Source organism: Cryptotermes secundus, unplaced genomic scaffold, assembly GCF_002891405.2.
Source record: "Cryptotermes secundus unplaced genomic scaffold, Csec_1.0 scaffold1251, whole genome shotgun sequence".
Taxonomy (NCBI): domain Eukaryota; kingdom Metazoa; phylum Arthropoda; class Insecta; order Blattodea; family Kalotermitidae; genus Cryptotermes; species Cryptotermes secundus.
This window is the reverse complement of record NW_019721527.1, coordinates 741901-763760: the sequence shown is the minus strand read 5'-3', so window position 1 is coordinate 763760 and position 21860 is coordinate 741901. Positions and strand designations below refer to the sequence as shown.

The following is a 21860-nucleotide window of genomic DNA, read 5'->3' as shown; positions in this document are numbered from 1 at the left end:
TAAATGGGAAGTCTTCATATTTGGGGTAACATTACATCTGATCCACTAAATAGAAGATGAGTATTATTCACAGTTCCATAGACTACTACTTCAGATACATATAAACACAATTTTCAGCAAACTACCTTGAAAGCCTTAAAACTTAAACTAAAGTACTTCTTGTCTCAGCCTGTAGCTTTAACAGTAAGTACTTATACACCTTGATTATCTTCACAGGCTAGTTGATGATAGGTGTTGTGAGTTCATCTCTCTGGCATTCAAATAGGACAGATGATTTATGAAATAAGAAGTGATGACATTCATGTAGCTCACTTTACTGGGTTACTTACATTTACTGACAGCCAGTCATAATAATCATGCATCACTCAAAGCAAATACAGTGAAACTTGGATTTTAAGTTCATGAGTCTTCATTTTCCTTGCCATCAAAACTACCATGAGAACAATCTTAAAATTTCCTGGAATATACATTTGTGATTTCTATTTAGTTCCGTGATTATATTGTGGCATATTCACTGAGAGCAAGAATTGTGTAGTAACAACAGCTGTCTGTTAACTAGTCAGTGGCCCATAAACAACAGAGGAATGGTGTTTCTGCATAGTTTGTGGTGACGGCTGTGCATGCAACAGTGGAATACATCACGACATTGCTAAGCAACAGTTGCACTGCAACAGAGGAATAGTGTTTTCCATGCCGTCTGTGCCGAGATATTATAAGCAGAAAAAATTAGGGGTTAGTTGCCGGAACCCGTGTGGAGGCGGGGGTCGAATACCTCCACCGTGACCCTGCGAGTCGTAGGAGGCGACGAATAGGGAAGTCTCAAATTTGAGACAGTAATATATGGTCTCGAGTACCAAGGGACTCGGACCCGAGAAATACTGCACTGGCAAGGACCAGGAGCATATAAAAAAGACAGACCCATCCTCTCGTCAGAGAGGGCGCCCACAGAAACAAGACTGTAACTGTCAAACAGTAATAAATATCTGGTCATGAGCCCCAGGAGGGTGCTCGACACCAAGACTTACTGACTGACTGACTGGCCGTCAGTCGCAATGTGACTTTGACTTTGACTTTGGTTAGTTGCCCATGCAGAGGAGGGTTTGAATACCTTCACCGTTGCCCTGCGAGTCATAGGAGGCAACAAGAATGGAACCCAGTGTCTGGGGGTAAAACTGGACTACCCTGTTCCTGAGGGATATAAATATGGGGCTAGGCCCTTCAGATTTCAGGAGTCTCCAGCATGAGACAGTAAAATATGGTCATCAATCCTGTAGGACTCACCCAAAAAAGACTGGGCTGGTGAGGGCAAGCAGCAATTGTAAATTACAGACTCGCCTCATCACAGAGGGTGGCCCACATCAACAAACCCCCAACTGTCTGACAGTAAAGAAAATCTTGTCTTGGACCCAAGATGGGGCTTGACACCAAGACAGAATGGCTGACTGACCATCAGTCATAAAATAACTTTGACATTGAGTCAGATAACAGCTGATATTCAGTTGTTGAGAGCTGTTGCTGCGGGAAACTGGTAGCTGAAGTAGGGACAGTTCGGGAACTGAGAGGAAGGAGAACGTATGCTTTTGGAAGCTGCTACCAAACAACCGCTAGTGTGTGCTATAGTGATTTGTGAAATATGTTGAAGTGTGAGAGAATAATCCTTATTTGTAGTTACATGTTTTAAGAGTTCAATAAATCCAGCTACTGATCCAACCCCCGACTGTAGTCACTAAAATCATGACAGCTGGTGTCAATTTGAATTGGATTGAACAATTGGGCTGAAGACATTGAATTGTTATATCGTTATACTAAATGATGGAATGCCTTCTGGCCAAGATTGATGTCATGCAATAAAAAACGAATGCCAGCCAACAGGAGATGAAAGCCTACGTTGGTTCCCTCACTTCCCACATGGATATCTACCATGCCAAGGTAGAGGCCAGTAATGAAAAGATTGTGGTCCTTGGAGAAGATATGTGGACCAGTCAAGAAGAAATGAAAAGCCGAATAGGTGCTCTCATCTCCCAGATGGATATCCACCAAGCCAGGACAGAAGAAAAAATGAAAGCCAAACTGAACACACATCAGGGGAAGATGAAGGCCGCAATAAACATGGGGATGTGTGTCGATATGCAGACAAAGCTTCCTGGAAACCATAACATACATGGGAGCGCCTTCACGGAGAGCTAGGCCTCATGATCCAGGTTGAGACACGATGACGAGAACCATAGTTGGTACCATGCAAGGAGGACTGGAGGCCAAGATATCACAAGTGGAAGCCCAAACTGAGCGCGGGTCTTACCAAAGAACGAGAAAGGGTGCAGGCATGTTGCAGACCCCTAAATTCAACAGATGAACATCACTGGCTGTTTCGACAGCAGTTAAAAGACCATGGCGGAACACAACAGCTGGACACCCAGCAATCCAGAAACTTTCTGGTAACACCTTGTATTCATGTGGCACTTGGGGTATTTTTTTGAAGACATGTTCTAGTTCCTTATAGAAGCTGTCCTTTCTGTCATCAGTTTTATCTTCTGTTAGGGTATGAACATTCAGAATAAGATCACACCAGCAACCTCTTAGTATTATATACAACATCCTATCACTAGCACACAATCTGAGTCACTGATTGCAGTTCCCACATTGATAACCTGACTGTATTTCATAGTGGCACAGTTGTTTTCTGAAGGAAAGTAGCTATCAGACAAAACACTTAGGCCTTGGGATATCCGTATTGCAATCATATACGGATGATTTTCTTCCTCCTGTTGGTCCATCAGTTGATCCAGCACTGCACATATGCCTTCTTTGAAGTTTTGCTGCCTCTCAGGTGTGAACTTCTTGACTATTAGTGATGAGGCTTCTGGAAAGGCAGTTCTGCATCTTCTGGTTCAAATGGTTGAGCACAAGTAAATTATAATTGTCGAGCATAAGAAATCCTTTTTAAGAGAAAATATAACTGCTCTCTGCCAGTTGGCAATCTTAAAAAACATTTTACTTTAGTAGAATGTATGAAAATTGTTGGTTCATCTGCCCTAATTCTCATCGTGCTCCAATTCTTTTGTACTTCTCATATTTAATCCTAAATGTCTTTCCTTACAAGGAAAGTAGTAGTAGCAGCAGCAGTAGTGGTGGTGGTGGTGGTAGTAGTAGTAGTAGTGGTGGTGGTGGTAGTAGTAGTAGTAGTAGTAGTGGTGGTGGTGTGAAATATAAAATTCTTATTTATTATACAAATTTACATACAGATATTGCTTAATCTCCTGATTTTTTAAATGAGTATACAAGACTTCAAGTGTTCTATCAATGTTAAACTTCAATTATAGTCTAATTAAGGGCATTACTGAATGAACTCATATGAGCATTATTGAACAAATCCATCACACATTATAAAACAGGCATTTCTGTGTCTGTTTTAAAACAACAGAATGGCTAAGCCTTTATATCATCACAGGCTTTGCCTGTGCATTATTCATAGTCAGTAAACAATGTTATCAGTGGATTATGCATGATTTGTTACAGGGCTGAAAAATTGTGATTTCCTGACCACTGCAAATTACACTAAGGAATCCAGCAGCAGTATAATGTTTGCCTATTCCATCAAACATACATATATTAAATTAACCAGAATAATAATAATCCATTCACCAGTTTCCTTAGGCATAATATTATGGGGAGGAAATCATACAAATTCCACTGACAATTTTATCTAGAATTGTAACTGTTAATACAGTTCAGATCGTGAAGTAATCCATGTTAGGTTATGGAACACACATGCCAGCCAATCTGTACAATCAATTCCCAAGTTTTGAATCAATAATGACTATAACGTTAGGATCATTGCTGACCTAATTGGGTGCCTAGATTTACAACAGAGGTGTATTTTTCATACTGCCTAAGTTGTACTATCAAGATACAAGACACTGCACTCCCATGTTAGGAGTAGAATATAGTGCAGCACTTTCCACATGCTTTCTACACCTTTCATCTCTAACAATCAGTAAGTTAAACCAATACCCCACTGCAGTTCAGTCTGTGTAAGTTGTTCGTCCTTCTGTCAGTCATCTCCACTATCATCTAACACGGAGTAAATAGAATCACCCCTTATTGACTGCTTATACTGTAGAAAGAAATTCCCTCATTCTTCCCAGCTGGGTTCATACAGTACATGCAGTGCTTTTTTAGCAAATTTAAAATTATCCTATTCACCCCTGGTTGAATATAATGTCACCCAGTGAAAATATATCACTTTTATTTTTGCATTTAAAATTAAACTTATTCAGTTTCGCAGTTTGGCCAAACAAGCTCAGAAAGCATGCACACCACGTCTCCATGGAGAAATATGTATGCAAGCACTGCATAAGCCAATTCATGCTGTGAAAATGAAAAAAATATTAAAACTGAAAATCTCTCTATGCTGTCATAGTTTTTAATCTTCTGGCTAAGGAAGAAATTCCTCTCACAACCAGATTTGAACTGTTTCCTTTTCCTTGGCACTACAGCCCCAGTGGGCCTAGGCCTACCTCCACGAACTTTTCCATTCACTTCAGTTTTTCTAGATCTTACACATTCGATAGGACTCCTTGGGTGGGTGATCAGCTCATCACAAGGCCTCTACCTGTACACAAACACAGAAAAACGCACACACAAACTAAAGATCCATGCCCTGAGTGGGATTTGAACTCACGATCCCGGTTTCCAAGTGAGCGAAGACAGTACATGCCTTAGACCGCACGGCTACCGTGACCGTCAATTTGAACTGTTACTGAAACAAATTCTAATTACATGCATTAAAAGCCCTCAATGCCTGTGTAGAAGAGCAAAGCAGCCATTAAACAAACAGAAGACAAATGGATCAGAATTTAATGTACTGGCAATTTACTTGATAGGCACAATGTAAAGAACTTGAAAGATAAATACTTCTCCTAAACAGCTGATAAATCAACGAATATTAATACGAGTAATGTCATGGAACTAACAATCTTATTATATTTTGTATATGACAGAAGTAATATCAAGAAATGTTTGTGTGTTTGTTGAAAGTGCAAAAAACAGATGCAGATACCGTAACTCAAACTATCATGAAAGAATTAAGACAGAGTGGCACTGATTTAAAATATTTAGTAGTCTGTGCCTTTGATGGAGCTGCAGATTTCTTGGGGAATATTAGTGGAGTACAAAGAAAAGTTTCAGAAATGGTCAGAAGAGAAATACCATACTTCACTGCCACCATATATATTCTCAGTAGTGTTAATTAGTGCAAATAATAAATATTCAACCATTAAACATGTGTTACACATCTTAAATGACATCTACAACTTGTCCCAGAAAGCATCAAAACATGAAAGGATACTGCATGATGTCTAGTCTATCCTGGAAGAGCCACTGCTAGAAATACCCAGTATAACTGAAGTTCATTGGCAAATAAATTTCCAGTCCACTGTAGTCAAGTTGTGTTATGGCAGCATCATGGTGACATGGTGACCAGTGCTGAACATTCCTTCAGCACAATGAGCATAGTGATGGCAAAACCGAATGAAACAGGAAATGCTGCAGGACTGTGTGAAGATCAGAACTGAAAGTCCCAATGAGTTATCCTTGGATTTATCATTGAACTGATATATTCTTAAAGACAACACAGAGAACAGTACTGTGGCATGTAGACCCACTGCCAATTAACAGATGTGAAAACAGATGACAGTACAAAAACCGTTGCTAGGGAACAGCTCTGGGAAAATTCTGTTTCCCCAGCAATGAGAGAACATACAATAATGGAAGTAGTGTTTTTTGTGTGGTCTGTACTGAGGCTATATACCAGGGACCAACTGCCATTACGGGAATCTTGAGATGGCAGTTAGAAGAGCAGGAGGCTTGTCTGAGATGTCTGCCAGCCTGCGAGGAGGGAGGTCCAAAAGCAAAGGAAGATCCACTGTTGGAAGACGTTACCAAGCAGAGCAATGAAGACCATGCCTGAGAACACTAGTCTTTGTGTGATACTGATCTGCAAAGTGTAGTCACAAGTTGTGTTACTCTGTCCAAGAAATCCAATTAATAATCCAAACCCTGTCTATAGTCACTTGATCACATGACAATATGATTACTGTACAGCACTGATTTTCTTGATAATATACCCTGTGATTTTTAAACTATATAGCTGATTAATGGTTATCATACTGCTGATATTATATTTTATTCCTATTTCTTAAATATAATAATTGCAAATAAAAACTGTTGACATTAAATTTTGTATGATATATAAATAAAAGAAAGTGCATTTAACCCATTTGCACCCATAAGCATACTTATATGCTCTCATGTACATGGCCATCACTGCCTCATAGATTGATATGCAAAATGCAAACAACTGCTTAAAGGAGCTTCTTGTGACATCTGGAGATTGGTGGTATTACTATTTCATAATAAACTAGGCAACGCGACAAGAACATTCACATGGGTCTCGGATTTGAAGGAATATTTATTGGACATTCACTCTTTACATTCGCAAATACAATTATTCACACTTATAATGTCCTTTAGACGTTTCTTCTTCAATGTTACACAGCTGATCTCGGTGGAGTGTCTTCTGCTATGCTCGGAGCTCAACTGTCCTTGGTCCCTTGTTGGATACGAATTCTTCGGCTCTAGTCAGATAAGAACTCTGCTGGTCTCTTGCTGAATACGAACTGTTATACCTTGCACTCAGACTGAATAGGGAACACCTTGTCGAAGGGTTAATTCGCCCACTGCTATGCAATGAATACAGGAATACGTATCTGCCTCAAACAATTCGTGTGCATCAGTGGAAACCCCACTGTTAGATTTTCATTTCCGGGGCAATGATTTCCTAGGCATTGCTGCCTAGGAATTGCTAGTCGTTGAGTAGTGAGGGACATCTTATAGTCTGGCTTTCAGGCAGCACGTCACATTGCTCCCTCCTTAAGGTTGTTCATCCCGAACAGCCTAACGGTATTTCCCTTTCTTTCGTTTCCAAGTGTTCCTGCTTGTGACGGCTTCCTGCCTGTTCTGTTCATCTTCTGAGCGCTACATCCCACTCACTCTAGCTGGGGAGGCCCGTGCTTCTACATTACCGGCCCCTGCTCTGTTTGCTGCTGCTTTNGAGTAGTGATGGACATCTTATAGTCTGGCTTTCAGGCAGCACATCACATTGCTCCCTCCTTAAGGTTGTTCGTCCTGAACAGCTTAACGGTATTTCCCTTTCTTTCGTTTCCGAGGGTTCCTGCTTGTGACGGCTTCCTGCCTGTTCTGTTCATCTTCTGAGCGCTACATCCCACTCACTCTAGCTGGGGAGGCCCGTGCTTCTACATTACCGGCCCCTGCTCTGTTTGCTGCTGCTTTTTTCGTTTTGGAGGGGGTCCACCCCTCCACAGTGTCCAATCCTTGTTTTGTCGCTCTGAAGGGTGCCGATACCTCCACAGCGTCGAGTTTCTCACCTTCCGCAACCCACCAAACATCCTGGTTGCTATCTTCACGAATTCCAGCTCTAGGGTCTCCTTGACAGTGTTGTAGGCCGACCCTCTTCTTCCCAGAGGTGTGGCTGTCCCGATCTTCACTCTCCAACACTGATCAGTTGTCCTCTTCTATCTCTTGTTTAGCGGCCACTTGCCGCCTTGATCCTTAATTCCACTTTTGCATTCCGGCCTCTGCTGATGTCTCCTCCTGAGCGTCAGTTCTTTCGGGGCTCCTCATAACACATTGTCCCTGGCCCGAACTATCCTGATGGCGTTTTCCTTGCGCCGTGGCACTCCTGCACAGTAGGTCGTCCCTCTGCGGGAGATGGCCAGTCTCTTCTGGGATCCACAATTTTCCCATGTCATCTCCCTGCGGGCGATAGCCTTCCTATCTTTCGGCACCCATCCTTGCCCTCGGTCCGTTCCTTTGGTTTTCCTTGCCGCTCTGTAGCTAACTTCCGGTCCCTACGCCTCTTCCTCGATCCTCCGACCGGCATCATTTTGGCGTCTTTTTTAGGGACCTTGGATTGTTCTGCTGCCTCAGGTTTCGTTTCCGCTGAGATTGGCTCTTCTTCCAAACATGCCTCCGTCTTTTCTTGGTAGGCCATCGTCTCTTTTGGCTTTGATTTCTTCCTGCACAGTTTTTCTGTCCACTTCCATTCTCTTGTCCCGCATGGCTTTCATTCTTGCGGTCATCCCTTCTTCCCACGCTTTCCTTTCATATCTGTCAGCCTTCCTATCGGTGTCCATTTTGGCTATCATTCGTTCTTGAATGGCTTCTCCATTGGCCAGAAGCTGTTGCATCATCCGTTCTTGGCTGGCTCTCATATTGGTGTCCGCCTTTGCCTGGATGGCTTTCATGTTTTCTCGCATGGCCAGCAGAGTTCCATCTGCTGTGACTCCTTTTGTTTTGGTGTGGTGTTGTACTTGCGCTCTTGGTCCAATAATCTGTTCCACAATCCAAGCCAATCCCACTTCTGACACCAGTTGCCGCGTGTTTGCTAGGCAACGCGACAAGAAAATTCACATGGGCCTCGGATTTGAACGCATATGTATTGGACACTCACTCTTTACACTCGCAAATACAATTATTCACACTTATAATGTCCTTTAGACGTTTATTCTTCAATGTTGCACCGCTGATCTCAGTGGAGTGTCTTCTGCTCTGCTCGGAGCTCAACTGTCCTTGGTCCCTTGTCGGATATGAACTCTGCTTGTCTCTTGCCGCATATGAACTGTTATATCTTGCACTCGAACTGAACAGTGAACACCTTGTCGAAGGGTTAATTTTGCCCGCTGCTATTCAACAAATATGGGAATACGCGTCTGCCTCAAACAATTCGTTTGTAATGGTGGAAACCCCACTGTTAGACTTCCATTTCCGGGGCAACGTTTTCCTAGGCATCACTGCCTAGGAATTGCTAGTCACTGAGTAGTGGTGGACGTCTTATAGTCCGGCTTTCAGCCAGCACATCACAATATATTACTAACACAATTCAGTGTTCAAATCAGGTGCTATACAATCTTTTAAGAATGTAAATTCGGTGTTCACCATGGCTAAGGTGAAGGAGCATGTGTCTGTTTCTCGTGAAGATGAAAACATTAATTTACTGTATGTCCGTGACTTTGATTTCATGTCCAGCAATGAAGCGGAAGGAGTCAATTCACACGGATCTACATGCGTGAATAATTCATATGACACTGTCAGTGATTCCAAATATGAAAATAGGGGTGTGGGCTGTGATGAACAAGGCAATATGAATGGAGTCCATGATGTTGGTGATGTTGATTGGACTTGGGAAGACAATATTTTTCATCCAGAACTTCATTCATTCACTAGTACCAGCAGCATTCAATCAGATTTGGACATAACTGAATGAGTAAGAAGGGCTACTCTTTTTGTATTGTATGTTAACAATGTGTGCACTGGTGATGAACATTTTACTGACACAAATTCTGATGCACTTATGGTGTACTAACAGTACTGATGGGTTTGGGATGGAAACTGGCTTCACAGAACTATGAGACCACTGATGTTAGTGTCAGTACTCCATACTTCAGTACTGTAATTTCTAAGAACAGGTTAATGGAAACTGTAAAATTATTCATCTTGTCAGCAATGAAACATGGACAGAAGTGACCAATTACAGAAAGTAAAGCCCACTGTTAACTTGGTTGGAAACACTTTTTGTGCAGTTATACCCCTTCACCAGCCATATAAATTGATGAATCACTGAAGAAATGTAGGTGAAGAGACTGCCCCTCATTCAATATAAGAATTCAAAGAGGGCAGGGTTTGGAGTAAAATTTTACAAACTATCCAATTCTAAGACCAGATACATTAGTACATTCAAAACTGATATCATTAAAGACAAAGTAGGTGACATGCTTGATAGTACACAGGTTGTAATTGATATGATGGAAGAGTGACCATCTGAAAGAAGGTTATCAGCTGTATGTAGATACCTGGTTACATTTCACCTGACCTGTCCTACAGACTGTACTGTGTGGCAACAAATGTTTGTGGAATAGTGTGACTGAATGCAAAACACATACCAAAGGAGCCTGAGAAAAATGCCCTACAGAAAGGAGAGGCAGTTGCTTACTGCATCAATGACGTTACTGCATTTCCAGGAAACCAGAAAAGTGGTTTGAAAAACTGGAGCAACACTCTTGAAACCAAAAATAGTCACAAACTACAATATGAACGTGTGTGATATTGACCCTGGGGATTAGATACTTAAGTTACAAGTAATGTGGCAGTACAATGAAGCACCCAAGAAGATATGCTTAACCTTCTTGACATGATCTTGCTGAGCACCTACATTCTGCACAAAACTGTGAATTAGAAGAAATACAGAAAATTTCAAGTATTCAAAGAGACGTTAAGAGAGGAGATACTCAAAACATCCCAAAGAATTAGCAGTGAAGAGACATTCCACAGCACCACATGAATTGTCATCCAGACTATTGGGTCATCATTTTCTAGTGAAGGTAACTCCAATAATATTGAAAGGTAACACAACTGCAGAATGAAGAAGATGAGAAGAGACTGTAAATGTGATACTTGTGATGGTCCACTATGCACTGAACATTTCAAGCCTTACAATGTTTTGGGAAACTATTTGTTGCATGCCAAATGTTACTATGGCAATTTTATATTTGTGTGTAACCCTGAATAAATATGCTGGTGTTGTAAATAAATATTTTCACATTATTCTGTTTCAAAACATGTGTAAATATCTCCACTACAGACAAAGTTATGATAATTTGAGTAAAATATTGTGCCACTACTGCACGGGGTGAAAAGTCAACAGTTTTACTGACTCGACTGCCCACCAGGGATTTGGATCCAGATGGGTGAACATGTACGCCAAAATTTTCATTTCCTTCCAGCTTAAACTCTCTGGATAAAACACTGCATATTAATGTGTGCCCTCTACTGAAAAAATAAGTTAAAGAATGACCATGTGTCTGTATACTTATGAAAGGGTTAACAATGTATACAACTGTTCAGGAGAACAGAGATGAAACCATGACACCTGTCTAACTACACAAACCATCCCACATTTTATTTTATTCCAAGTGCCAGGTATGAGTATACATAAGCATAACAACTGAGTAATACTACTTCCCACTGATAGCCAGTAGACTTTGGCTTCATTTTTGGTGCCCTGAATATATTTAAATAAATATTAAAATACAATAGAAACAAACAACTCTTTTGAGGAAAGTGCTGTACTTTAACTGCAAGTTCTTAATTTTAAATCAGCTTCAAACACAAGCTGTGTCATACTACCTTACAGTCCTTCAAAAGTAGCTTTCACACACAAATATACTTTATAATGACAAGAGTTCAAATGCAAAATGTTCATCCTTGAGGTTCTGAGGTATTTATATCATGTGGTAATGGGAAATTTGACTGGATGTGGTTTGCTGGAGAGATTCGTTTTGGATGAAAATACAGATAATATAAAATCATGAACACAATTCCCATTACAAAAGGCACAATAGAAAATATGAGAAGTGGTATAAAGTACCATGTATTTTGGACTTGAGGATAGACCTCAACAGCCCACATGATAGCTGATACCAAGTTCTCTATGAAACAAATACTATAATACACTAGATATCTTGTACGCGTTCTGCCTTCACGAGGTGTGATGTAAGTAAAAATGTATACTAAACCCAAGATAGCAGCAAAGAGGATTTCACCTACACGTTCTTTCTCTGTAGCACTATCTTGCGATGATGTGCAGAATTTCGTTTGTTCCAGGAAAGACAGCCAAGTAGTCATTACCAGCCAATGAACTGCACATGCCAGTGCTGTCCATGTGGGAAATAAAGTTGCTATTAGACTTATTGAGAGTATACGTGAAACTGAAATGAAATAAGAGTATATATAAGAAACATATAAACCATGATCAAGAAACAAGTACCTGTTATTTAATATGTTAAGTATAATAATACTTTTAACTTATCTCCTTCATATATTCCTTTAACACAACTCTAAATCTATGATGTTGTCTAGAGCTACTCAGCCAGCAACTAAGCCATTTCTCCTTAGTATTCTACAATATCTTATTATGAAACAGAAGCAAAAGCTGTATTGCAGAAATATATTCAAAATGAGATTTGGCGGTACAAGGTATTGAGGTCACTTTCAAAACTAATTGCTATTCTTTCGATTGTCACTCTGTCCACTGATCTAGAAGGTTCCTCTTCCTGACTCAAAGAAGTCCCTTGATTAAAAGTTTCTGAATTTACAACCTTACTGTTTGTCCTAAATCTCTTATCTTCCATGTCTGTATATAGATGCCCAAAGATATGCAGGTTGTAGAGTGATTAGGTACTGCAACTCAGAATAGATAGGATCTCATATCAACACTATATGAGTATAGTCTCAATACAGACAGCATCACTGAATAACTTAAAAAAAACAGTCTCTTATAAGTGGTTGCAGTTAAAGGGCAGCTTATTCCCACCCACTTCATTTCTGCAAATACAATAAGAAATTGCAAAAATGCACCTACTACTCTGCCATGTCTGTACAAGGGCTATTCAGAAAGTAACCTCCACTTATTTTAGACAATATAGGAGCAGAAGAGAGCTCATGCATGCGAGGTAGCATCACATGATTCATTCCCTCATAAACTATCACATAACTGGTCACCTAGTGTTTGTTCTTGTCTCTACAGGGTGATTTATGATGTGCCTTGTGATTGATAATCCCGCCAGCTGCGAAATTCCCACTGTTATCCACTCTTTTCATGCTAAAAACATGAGTGCTGTGGAAATCCATTGTGAATTATGCATGTTTTATGGCCAAATGTAATTGGTGAATGAATTCTAGGGCAATAGTGCAGAATGTTCAAACATGAACAAACAAATGTTCACAATGGAGATTGAAAGTGGTGGCCCATCTGTAGTCAGTGATGATCTTGTTCAAAATATTGACATAAAATTTGAGAAAGACAGTGCTTCATAATTCCAGAACTATCGTGTCAATTTCCACTAATTTCACACACTCCTCTCTACGAGATTATCACAGTTAGGCTAGCCTATCATAAGTTCTGTGCAAGATGGGTTCTGAAAATGCTCATGGGTGCGCAAAATACACAGAGAATTCGACTTTATTTTTTTAGAGTGATACCATAAAGGTGGCATTGAATTTATCATTCAAGTCATACAAGGAACAGGTGATGAAACCTGGGTTTCATTTGTGAATGTTGCAATTAAAGAGCTGTCAAAGCACTGGATGTACACACACTCACCAAACAAGCCGAAAAAGTTTAAACAAATATTGTCTGCCAGAAAGCTGTTTCTGGAACAGCAAAGGAGTGCTGATGGTAGAATTCATGCAACAAAGGACCACAGTAACATCAGAAGTCTACTGCGAAACACTAAAAAACTGTGTAGAGCCATTCAGAACAAAAACGTGGAATACTGAGAAACGGGGTAATGCTCCTACATGACAATGTGTGTCCACATACAGCTGCTCACACTCGAGCATTCCTTGAGTATTTCAACTGGGAGTTGTCTGATCACCCTCCTTATATGTGGTCTGTTCAAGAAGTTTCGGAACTTCTGAAATAGCACGCCAACTTGACGTCTTAGCAATGTCAGGTAATTGTGCTGCTTAGTGGCATGCTTCCTAATTATCATCCTTTTTATCGTGTCATCCTGCTATGATCAGTCATTGTCCTAGAGTTACTAGTTTATGCGTGTAGAGTGTGTCTTGCGATATTCGAGATAGCTGATATTCATAACCGGTGTATCAACATAAATTTTCCTTCAGACTGGGGGAAATATTTACGGAGACTCGTGAAATAATGAAAAACGTTTATGGTGATCAGTACATGGGCCTTACACGTTGTTATGAATAGTTTAAGCGATTTAAGGGTGGTTGACACTCAACACATGATGAACCGCGTCTGGGACGGCCTTCAACTTCATGTGACGCCGCTCATGTTGCGCAAGTTTGTGAAATCGTGCGTTCTAATCGTCGTTTGACAGTGTGGGAAATAACGGAAGAGTGCAACATACTGATAGGATCATGTCATGACAAAATTATAAATGCATAAGATACTTTCAAAGTTTGTACCATGACTTCTGGCACAGGATCAGAGAGATAGTCTCGTTGCCATCTTTCAGGAACTTTTGGATCACACTAGCGAGGATGAAAACTTTCTCAAAATAATTATAACTGACGATGAAACATGGGTTTATGGATACGATGTTGAACTGAAAAATGCAGTCTTCAGAGAGGGTTGAGAAAAAAATTGCCGAGACCGAAAAAGGCACGGCGGGTCAGGTTGAACGTTAAAGTAATGTTGGTGGGTTTTTTTTACTTTGAGGGTTTTGTGCATCATGAGATCTTACATCAGGCCCAAACAGTGAATCGCTGGTATTATCTTGAAGTGCTGAAACGTGTAAGAGAAAATGCCAGAAGAAAAAGACCTCAGTTGTGGAGACACAACTCCTGGTTCCTCCATCATGACAAATGACTCCCAGAATATTGACCTTTCCTCCTGGGACACTCTGTAGACATGACACATTATGAGAGCAGTATAGGCAATACAATTCAAAGAGAAAGGTTAATATGGTACGGTCACGAACAAGTCAGAATGAAGATATATAGAGTCAAAACAGTGTGTGGTACTTGACTCAGCAGAAAGTCAGGGTGGGGTGGGGGAACATGGCAGAAAGTGAAAGACAACACAAGTAATAACACAACTTGCATACACATACCTCCACCCAAGATACTGGAACAGCCTGAATCTAGCAGCAGGAATGACTGAGTAATTGATATTCTGTGAAACCTTTATGCTCATATGCAGAATCTGGTCACCACTGCATGTACATATATGCCTCCAGTACATTCCCATATTATTCTGAATTATGTCGCATAATATTATTAATATCAGTGTATCAACTTAGCAGTCAGCTCTGCAAAGTGAGTGTTACAAAGACAGATGTGTAAACGACATGAAGTCTTGATGTTTGTAGCACTGTCATACATTTATGTTCTGAATTCATTCTGCTTTATTTCATTCCTTATGTGTATTCATACTTTGCAGCAGCAGAGCTCTGCTGGCTACTACCACATGCTGGTTTCTTGCTTAGCTTCCTCCTTAACCCTGAAGATGGAAGCAAAATGTTCCTCCAAAAAGTTGGTTAACTTTCACTGGTCTACATGGCATTATATCCCAGAAGAGAGAATTTTTCATAAACACTGCTGTGAGATCCTCAGATCCAACACATATAGGAAAGTTGGAAACACTATGGCTTCAGTTACATACATTAGAGTCCTGAGGAATGTGACACTAAGTGAGAGTAAGGACAGTGGGAAAAGGGACAGAGAGTACTGATTTGACCAGATTCTGCAACTTTTCCAACTGAATCATACCTGTTATCATAAAGTGCCACAGGAACTGCATAACTGTGCCAGGCCAAGATATGTTATCTTTATCCTCTTGAACAAATCGAATAGAGCGATGATATGAAGCCATGGACCATGCCATGCTAAGTAATGAGCTGATGATTGAACCAGCTTGATGCAACCCTAGAAAATATTAGCTAACAATTAATGAGTGGAAAAGAATGTATACATGTATGTTTACACAAGCTAACATTATACAGAGATCATTTACACTCAAACTCAGTTACACCATTACCCAAGGGGCCAGAGAAAATTATGTCATTATAAATGGTTGTCACTTACTTACTTACTCCATCTTGAGGAGAAGCAAAATCTGCAACTATTCAAGAATTTACCAGCATTTTATGAAACCCAAAGGTTCATTACCATGTTCACAAGAGCCATCCACTGGTCCCCATCATGAGCCAGATAAATTCAATCCATACCATCCCATCCTCTCTCTAAGACCCATTTTAATATTGTTCACCCACCTACACCTTGGTCTTCCCAGTGGTCTCTTTCCTTCTGGCTTTCCCACCAATATCCTACATGCATTCATGTCTCCCCATTCATGCTACATGTCCTGCCCACCTCATCCTCCTTGACTTGATCATTCTAATTATACTTGGAGAAATTACAAGTTATGAAGCTCCTCATGATGCAGTTTTCGCCAACCTCCTGTCACTTCACCCCTCTTCATTCCAAATATTCTCAACACCCTGTTCTCAAACACCCTCAGTCTATGTTCCTCCCTTAATGTCAGAGACCAAGTTTCACATCCATACAGAACCACAGGCAAAATTATAGTTCTGTATATTCTAATATTCCCGTTTTTAAACAGCAGACAGGAAGACAAAAGGTTCTGGACTGAATGGTAGCAAGCATTACACAGGTTCAGTCTCCTCTTAATTTCCTCCTGAATCAGGTTTTGATTTATTGTCGTTCCCAAATATCTGAACTGTGCCATATTTTCAAAACATCTGTTTTATATCGTTATGTCATGATTTTAAGGTTGTCACACTAACCAAAAACGGAACTAAATCATAGTTCAAGAAGAAATATGTAGGATCATTTTGTAGAGCACTACAATGCACTTTAAATGTAAACCAGATCCTACAGTATGTTCAAAAATGATACCATATTTACGCGTGTATAGGCTGCACATTTTTTGCCAATATTGTCGGAGGAAAACTGGGGTGCGGCTTATATTCGAAATATTCGAAATCACACTTCATTTAAAAAAAATATATTCATAATTAGTAATACAGGGTGTAATACTCCTGAAATAATATTCCAAGAAAATTATTTTTTCTATAATTTATGTCTGAAAATTGTGCTGCGGCCTATACACGCACGCGGCCTATACATGCGTAAATATGGTAATTTTAATGATATGTACATATTTCTTGAACATTAAATGTATAGTGTATTTTCTAAGGGTATTGAGTAGTTGAGTACTCAGCATCACTCAGGATTGTTAGAAAGGTTGTTAAAACAAGGTATGAGACAGTCCTGTTAAATTTCTCACTGTCCATGCATGCAAAGAAGGGGGTGAGAACAAGGTGCCAAATGTCACTATAAATGAATTGGTTATTCTACATATGTCTTTCTAATAGAAGCAGAAAAGCATGTGTTCTATGGAGACATAATTAATGCTACTCAGTATTAGATGCTATAGCCAAGGTGTCACTAATACTGCAGTAGCTATAACCAAGTCTAACTACTTACACACATAACATCTTCTGCTCAAATAACTTCCTGAAGTAGCCCCATTAATGGCTAATAGATGCCCATACTATAGTTAAAACAAATATTATGTTGTATTTACACATACATGATGAATACAGATTTTAGTCATTTTAGAATGAAGACATCATGGCATGCAGTACAATAGTTTAACGTGCATAAAGACACCTGAGGATGGCACATTAGTGCTGAAACATGTAGTGTGGAAGTGAAGAATAAGGTGAGAAATTGTATACACTGTAAGATGGTTAGCATAAACCATGGTTAATTTAGTTCGTGTCATATAGATTGCATCTCTTTAAAGAGAGTTGGGTGTCTACCACTTCTTGGTTCTGTCATTTGATGAACAGGACTCTTTAGTGTCATCCTGCTGTTCAGGCCGTGTTGTGTTGTTATGAGAAAAAACATTTTATCAGTCACACTGGACGGAGTTGATGAACCTTTTGTAATATTGCTAGTGTGACAGACCAGGATAAACCAAATAAAAAATAAGTTAAAAGGTGTTTAAGTTAAAAATATATTAATGTTCTTAATATTTAAAACTTTGAACTGGTGAGGTTTGTGTCTCCGTGCCCCTTCTGTCAAAGCAGGAGACTGGGGTGTTATTTGCAGTCCTCTGAGGTCTGGGCAGCATAGTTCCCCCCCCCCCTTTTTATATGGTTGGTTAAGGATCTGTGTTGTTAAGTTGGTTCTCCTTTCATTGTGTACTGAGGCCTCAATACACAATACATATCCTTAAATAATCATATTAAAAAAAGGTGGGAAAACAACACTGTCTGGACCTCAGATAGCAAATAACACCCTTATCTCCTGTTTTGACAGAAGAGGTACAGAGACACATACCTCACAATTCAACAATTTAAATATTAAGAACATTAATCATATATTTTTAACTTAAAGACCTTTTACCTTTATTAAAAATCTTTATACAAAACTTTAAGCTCATGTACTATGATAAATGTAAAAAGTAGTTCCTTAACATGTCCTTATTGCCTTCTGAAGATGATCACAACTGACCAAAACATGTAAAGGCATTACATAAATATATGCTGACTTACACTGGATGGATGATTATTTTATAATAATGTGGTCACAAGATTGTAAAGTTATGCTGTGTACATGTATATACAGACCATTTTCAGCAAGTGGTTCATTTGGAGAGTCAGCATAACCAACTCTACACAACCAAGTGATTTGGGATGCTTTTTAGGCATGCGTCTAGTTTTCACTACATTCTTAATAGAATATAAAACCTGCAAGTTTCATTTTCTACTTGGGCTGGCTTAATACCTCAAATCAACAAATGAAAATACTCAAAAACACATAATCTTTCCATCAGATACTCATCATTTGTGTATTTTCTGTACAGTCTCATCCTCTGGAAGCAAAATTCTACATTTCTTCAATTAAGTAGCCATCTCATGAACCTGAATCATGTGCTTTGCATACACTTTTGTTTCAGGTCAAATATAAAGTTTGAGTTACTCTGAAATAAAGATTAATAATTCACCTCTTCTTATACCCTCTGATAGGTAAAGTAATGTAAGGGTAAAGCTGTCCCTGTGTTTAATTAAGCATCACGCCATGGAGACATATGGAAGAGTGGAGGTATACTTCCACCAGTCTTCACTGTGACAACAGATGGAGGTAAGTGGTGAACTTCAAGCACCAGCCACCTTAACCCCCGGGAAAGAGTTCCTGTTATCCATTGGATATGAGGCTGAGTGGGCCTCTTTTACTCAATGGATACAAGGCTGGATTCTGTGGAGAGGACAAAATCTCTTGCCCCTGCTGAAAATCTAATTCCAGCCAGCCATCCATCCCATTACTATGGTGACTAGGTATTCCAGCTGCCTTATACCCTCAGAACAATGTTGTAGAAACTGAGCTACTGAAAGCATTATTAAATAAACCATAAATAAACACATAAAATGCTGAAATAAATGTGTTACTCAAATTTTCTAAGTCATTTCACATTTCAGTCATTCGTATATGATAATCTGGAAGTTACACATTTAATCTAACAACTTTGGGCTGGCAGAATTTATACTGTTCATTATGTATCTTTCCCCAATATACACTAATAACTGCAGTTTCATATTACATGATATCTAATTTAAAGACCAATCTGATTTCTGTAAGCTGTTATAGCAAGCTTCCCACAATAGCAAGTGCTAAGATTTCATGGCTCATTTTCCTCTGAATTTTATCTCACTTCACTTCATTTGGCAACCTTGCGCTTCTGTGTAGGTCTCACATCTTGGTAAAAAAGTTCCTACATTCAAAGTAAAGTTATTATCTGGGAATGGCCAAATATTTCCTTTCAGTTCTTGAAAAGAGTGAAGACTACACATAAACTTTATCTTTTAGTGTACCCCACAAATTAAAGTCGCACAGATTTAGATCAGGCAAAAGTGCAGGCCACAATCTTTGATCAATTGGTTGCTCACCAAAAGCTTCAATTAACTTGTCCAAAGAATTACAACTGTGTGTGCCATGGCACAGTTCTGCATGAAATAGCCATAAGCTTCTTATTCCTCAGCTGACTAAATACAGGTCCCAGAATTAATTTCAAATAACGTTCAGAATTTGTTTCTTCATAAAACATACACTTATTAATTACCAAGCTCTAAGACTGAACCAGATTCTAAGTTTCACATCACATAAAGGCAATTCATGAACACGGGGATTTTCACACATTTTGTTGCATCCTGTTGTGTAAATCACAACAGATAACTCACTCATTCACCTCAATCTTTAATGCAACTTAAAAACGTTCACAATCTCTCTTTAATTTAAAATAACATTAAAATCACATCAATTCCTACATGTTTTGACCTTACTTGGCCCTCTCCAGGCAATTGTTCACTTTTGAAAACTGCCACACAGCACTTGATCTTAAGTCAATAGATTTCAATGCTATTGCATTATTGTTGTTCACACTAAAATACATCTGTGTGAGAGTAAAACTCTTTCTCCATGCCGCATTATTTTCCTTTCACGGTGTCCATGTGTTTGCCCCTTTTGTATGTATGTGCTCACTAGCTCGAAGTATGTCCCTTGTGAACAACTGCCTGAAGATGGTAAGTAATGCTGAAAAATGTAGCGATTGATATGATTTTAATGTTATTTTAAATTAGAGAAATTGTGAAGAGTTTTAAGTTGCACTGATGATGGAGGTGAATGAGTGAGTGATAGATACATCAATAGAACAGGATGCTCAAATATAACACTATAAAATAATACTTATTTATTCCTGTCAACATAATACAATTTTCAGCAGATGGAATTGCTGTCTAGGATGACCTGTTTTGGCACATGTGTGCCATCTTCAGGTCCTGTTTTCAGCTACTATGCACTTGGCATAAATTTACATGTAAAGTGGATCCACCAGTGTTATATAGTATAGATACTATAAATTATATTATATACTATAATAGGCTGACTTAGTTGCTTAATATTATAGTCTTTCTCTTGAAGTTGTACATTTTGATCGTTTTATGAGGTCTGACAACAAAGTTCACGAACTCACCACCATGAGATTGCCATGAGAGCAGTGGACAGAATCCTGAGTATGGTTTGATGATACCCACATATTAGCATTTCACAGCTGTGTTGTTGATACATGGCAGTCTCTTTCTGAGTGGCGTCTATTATTGTTTGATTGTGTTTTGGTGTGCCATCACTAGAATGTCGGAGCTTGAATTATAGCAACAAATGAACATTAAATGTCTTGTTACACTTGGCAAGAGTGGAACCAAAATCATAGAGATGTTAGTGCAAGTTCACAGGGATAGCGCTATGAAGAAAAGAGCAGTTTACAAGTGGGTGACATGTTTATCTGAGGGAAGAGAAAGTGTCAGTAACAAGCATAACTGAAGAAAACATTGCAAAAGTTCGTCAAACTGTGCGTGAAAAATCATTGTCTCACTGTTAGGAGCATAGCAGAGCAAGCAAATATCGACAGAGAATCAATTAGGAAACTGAAGATCTTGACATGAAGAAGATGTGTGCAAAAATGGTCCCAAAGGAGCTCAACAAAGAACAAAAGCAAAGAAAAGCAGAAATTTGCCAAGACCTTTCGAAGAAGCAAGATAACATTTTGGGCCGTGTCATGACAGGTGATGAAACATGGGCCTACCAATACAACCCTGAATCAAAGCGGCGAAGTGCACAGTGGAAGACTGCCAATTTTACAGGATCAAAAAGTTCTGTCAGTCCTAATCAAGAGTCAAAAAATGTTGCTAACTCTTTCTGATATTAGGGGGATTGTTCATTATGAATTTGTACCAAGTGGACAATCACCCAAGTTTACTATTTGAAAGTACTGAAAAGGCTGCCTGAAGATGTTGGAAATGACCCAAACTCCTTTTCAACAACTCATTGATCTTGCATCACAACAATGCACCTGCTCACATGACACTGCCTGGAAGGGAGTTTTTAGCTAGTAAACAAATAACTGTGCTGGAACATCCTCCCTATTCACTAGATCCAGCCCCCAATGACTTTCATTCTGTTCCCAAAGATATAGGAAATATTGAAAGAAAGACATTTTGATGAGATCAGAAGTAATACAATGATAACTCTGAAGGCCATTCCACAAAACCAGGTCCAAAATTGATTTGAAGGGTGGACTAGGCGCTGACATCAGTGCATAGCTTCCCAAGGAAAGTACTTTGAAGGTGACCACAGTGATATTCAGCAATGAGGTATGTAGCACTTTCACTGCG

At 39.4% G+C, this 21860-nt stretch overlaps 1 protein-coding gene across 3 annotated transcripts in view; it reads right to left on the bottom strand.

The window, feature by feature from the left end:
- Positions 1 to 1007: 1007 nt before the first annotated feature.
- Positions 1008 to 21860, bottom strand: part of LOC111875562 (XK-related protein 6) — a 41728-nt gene continuing 20875 nt past the window's right edge. The window contains exons 4-6 of one of the 3 annotated variants that reach the window (XM_023871904.2): positions 15373 to 15528; positions 11683 to 11843; positions 1008 to 2883 (exon numbers count right to left, since the gene is read on the bottom strand). In XM_023871904.2, coding sequence (XP_023727672.1) covers positions 2824 to 2883; positions 11683 to 11843; positions 15373 to 15528 — 377 coding nt within the window. In that variant the 3' untranslated portion in view covers positions 1008 to 2823. Of the gene's footprint in view, positions 2884 to 7117; positions 11844 to 15372; positions 15529 to 21860 lie in introns of those variants that run through there. The other 2 variants (XM_023871905.2, XM_023871903.2) reach the window with 2 other exon arrangements.